At 34.6% G+C, this 4,429-nt stretch overlaps 1 protein-coding gene across 1 annotated transcript in view; it reads left to right on the top strand.

Annotated features, from left to right (window-relative positions):
* LOC106877777 (membrane metallo-endopeptidase-like 1) overlaps positions 1 to 4,429 on the top strand; it is a 242,735-nt gene that overhangs the window by 221,093 nt on the left and 17,213 nt on the right. Inside the window, exon 13 of the mRNA XM_014926785.2 lies at positions 3,902 to 3,979. Within this exon, the coding sequence (XP_014782271.2) occupies positions 3,902 to 3,979 (78 nt within the window). The remainder of the gene's footprint in view (positions 1 to 3,901; positions 3,980 to 4,429) is intronic.

Here is a 4,429-nt window from a genome sequence, read left to right as displayed (position 1 = left end):
ACACACACACACACACACACACACACACACACACACACACACACATATATATATATATATATATATACATTCACACGCACAAAAACATATATATATATATATGTGTGTGCGTGTATGCACACACACAAACATCTATTTATGTATGTATTATTCCTTTGTTGAAGATGCGAATATAGACAACGAACTTTCAAATCCCATCGACTGCTTTCAAAGAACAAATGAGACACTCCCACATGTACATACCCACTGAAAGACACATAAGTATATATGTATACACCTATATATATAAATGTGTGTGCGCGCGTGTGTGTGTGTGTGCGCGCGCGCATTCCATCTTTTATTTTTCGAATCTGTCACCAATAGTGAAAGAGACAAACTCCAAAATAAGAACGGATCTATCATTATATATTGATAAATTCAACGAGGTATATCTGTTAGTATACATGCATATACGTGTTTTAATGTGTGTGTACATGGAGGTATATGTATAATTGTGTGTAGAGATGAGTACATGGGTGTTGTAAGCATTCCTGGACCCTTGTTCTGTAAGCTATTGCAATCCAATAAGCTATTTGCCTCCACATTGCCACCATAATTATAATTCTGATATGTACATAAATCGAAGCATCGCCGCGCATATCATTTCCCAGATCATGCACTGTTTCACTCTGAGATTGCAATTCCTTCTCTTGTTACGTTGAGAGTGCACGAGCTGTTTGATAGCGAATGGCTTAATTGCTCTTAAATTTAAATTGCATTTTATTTTCATCAACCCATTCATATAAGGCTTTGCGGTCTATCTCTAGTATATTAGCTAGTGAGAGTGGCCGCTATATAATTGGCCGGAGACCGGACAAATCTCAAATCGAATCTGCTCTCTGATATCCAGTGGGTGGAAAAACTGACCATACAGCAGAACGAATATAAATTTGAATTAGTCTACTTCGGTAAAAAGGATGCACATAAACTACCAGCACTCTTTACTCGACCGAAAACCTCGTAGTATCAAAACTGCTACTGTTCTCGGAGTAGCTGACAACCACAACTTGAGAGACAGTGTGCTCACATATCTTGTAACATTTATGTTGTACCCATTATTCACTGTATTGTAATTATTCCAGGACACCTTAAAAAAATATTATTTTCTAATCAGCTATTTTACTGTGTATTTAATACAGGATGCATTTTAAGCTTTATGTTCAACTGCCTCCTGGTTTATTTTTGAATTTTTAACAATCTCTAGAAAATAGTTTTCATAAGAACCTCTAATATAAACAGAATTCTCTTTCATAAATTTGCCGTTTTGTAACAGTTGAAAATTAGCCCGCCTAATTATCACCTAAGAACCTCAACCCCGCCAACACTTTTTAAGATCATTATTTTTGGATACCTGTTATTTTCTTCATTTTCTTTTACAGATGTCCTTTCTTGAAAACTTTCATAATTTGTCACTTAGAATTTTTCATCTTTTGAAGCTATATGTTGCTCGCATAATACATGTGATAACAACCATTCATTCACGAAAGATAAAGTGTGTTGCAAATGATTCTCGTTAGATTATTAATTTAGTATCGATTTCTCAGAAAAAAATAAATGGATGTGATTTCAAATAATTACATGAAAACATTATATAGTTTTAGGTGTGTTCAATAATTGATGTAATCTTGCTTGTTTTAGTATTTTTGAGCGTTAATATCTGTTGATGCAGCTGAAAGGGAAGCAAGGTTCTCTTAAGCAGATTATTTTGTTTCCTTCAGTCCAACAATTGGAAGATAATCCAGTTGTTTCACAACTTAAAGTAACTCTGCTTTTGTGATACTCATTTGCACCGACAATAAATTCTTTAGTTGGCCATATTAAATTAATTATTTTTCAGAGAAATCGACATTATTATCGTAGTGTTTAGGGTTACATGTCATCAAAATATTTTGAGTATATTCAAAAAGAAATACATGAAAGATATTTTAGGCTTCCCCTTCCTGTCTTAATGGAAAGCAGTAAAACGTATCATGGTTCTTTTTAATCATATAATATTTCATCGTATGATATTTCATTAATTGTGCAACAAAAGTAGCATTTTTATATTCTCAGAGAGAGTTGAATTTTGCGATTGAGTTTCGAATGTTATTCAAACGATATTACGTTTCACTCATAGTACTAGAAGATATCAGAAACGGCAGGAATGTTACATCACAATTTGCAGCTCCAGGAATTTGAAAGTTTGAATAATTCTGAATCTCTCTGCTTAAATCCTCATTTTTAGTATGTAGTGCCACAATTCCTGTGTCCGCTACTTCTTTCCTTGTTGTTTTGAGTTGGACTCTTTTTGCTGTCTTTTTCGGCCATGGTTCTATTTGTTTTAGTTGGTTTACATTTTCCATTTTTCTTTTGCTAGTAACTTTCTTTTCTATTTCTTTTTCTTTTTCTTCCTCCTCACCTTCAGATTCCTTCTCGCTTTCTTTACAGTATTTTTTTATATGGCCTAGCTGGCCACACAGAAAACATCGGGATTTACGCCCCTCTACAAAAACGTTGAGGAAATCTTGCCCAACTTCTATTTTTCTGTTCCAATACAGCTTGTTCTGTTTGAATAATCAGGTGGACCATGTGGCCGGTCCAATATGATTTTACAGAAACGGTAGCCTGGAGTAGTTTTCTTTCATCTACTCGTTCTGACAGCACTGCTGCCATTAACCACATAGCGTCGATTTGAGGTGGGACCTTTGGTATTCGTATTTTGTCTGTCCTCATACCCATGTATAATGTATATTGGTATTAAAATTACGTCTTCTGTTTCCAAGGATTTCATTGAGTGCAGTTTCGATATTTTTTAGGTGTACCTCGATCGTACCGAACTTTTTTCCTCTGGCTAGATATGTGATATCCTGCCAGATAGGCTTTAAACATTTCTCTACCTTCTCTTCGCTTACTCGCTCGATTTTTCCTTCTTTTTAGCACTATGTCTTGAATATAATAGTTGTTTTCTTCTCTGACAATAAAAACTCTTATGGGGGTTGAACCTTGACAACTCCGTCTTGAATTGTAATCATGTCCTTGTACATCACCAAATCAATTTTATTTGTCGACAGTTGGCGAGTTCTATCTCCAGCTGCAGACGCAAAACTTGTTTTCTGTTTGCCTACCTTCGTCTGAAGGCTTTTCATCTCGATGCTCCTCCTTGCAACGGGAGTCCTTGACAATAGTGGGAATTCATTTTCAGACGAATCTGAAACATATTTCAATAACATTTTTTCAACTTTTTAGCATCTAAATCTGTCGAATCCTCGTCAGACAACGACAACCCTTTTGGCATCTTGCCAGCAATTAATATTTCCCCCAACAGGAGAAAAAACATAATAGTTTTTCGAATAAAAACAATTATACAAATTTAACAAAGGTACAGCAAATACAACAAGTAACAACGCGGAAACTGTCAACAGAAACTACATTTACTACACAGACGCACTTCGCCAATAATACTTCCAACTCACAGAGACGGGATACCGCTAAACATTTCACCCGGCGTTCTAACGTTTCTACCAGCTCACCGCCTTCATCTTATTCAAAGTATACAGTATGGAAAGAGTGATTTTGAATTACTTTCTGCCAACATTTTTCTATGGGTGCTTTCATTACTCTAACTTCAGTGTTTATATGAAACAAAACTTGTTCATGTAGTTTTATAAATGTATATCGCATTTACTTTAATCTAAACACATTAGCTTTTCCAGAATTTAGAAACATTTAAATGTAAAAAAAAAAAAAATGCTATGTCAACTTATCTATCTGTCTTCATTTCCAAACTGATATGCATGCATGGTAGTCATTAATAGATACACTTCCAATTATGCTGTTAATCGAAATATCTATTTAAAGCATTTTTTTACCACTTCAATTTTAGATTCAACAACTTGTGAAAATAATTGGATTCAATGCAAAAACTATGACTGCACAGAACGTTAATGAGTTTTTTCAAGGAGTAAGTCTAACATTATTATTTTTATTTCTTATACTGAGAATCATTTTATATATGTAATCACATCTAGATTTGCAGAGAAAGAAAAATTCGGAACACCACAGTGTGTACTCAAAATAATGTTTACTTATAGAGTGAACATGAAGACGTGTAATAGAAAGGGGCGGGAGTGAAACATGTCTGTATTAACGTTTCGTGTTTAAGGAAAAGGCAAACTAACATTGACTCTTTTAGTATATAGCCTGTAAATATTCATTTGCTTAGTTGTTTCTTTTCAATGATCTGTGCACTAAGTCACAGACAGTTTTTCAGGATTGCTGTAGGTGCCAGATCAATAAATTTCAAAAGAAGATTGACTATCCATTTAAAATAGAACTAAAATGAATAGCACGAGTCTATGCAAACAAATAGAACGCTCGTCATCGTAACCGACGGTGTGCCACGATGGTGTGT

This window comes from Octopus bimaculoides, chromosome 8 (genome assembly GCF_001194135.2).
Source record: "Octopus bimaculoides isolate UCB-OBI-ISO-001 chromosome 8, ASM119413v2, whole genome shotgun sequence".
NCBI classification, from domain to species: domain Eukaryota; kingdom Metazoa; phylum Mollusca; class Cephalopoda; order Octopoda; family Octopodidae; genus Octopus; species Octopus bimaculoides.
This window is presented reverse-complemented; position numbering and strand designations above follow the sequence as displayed.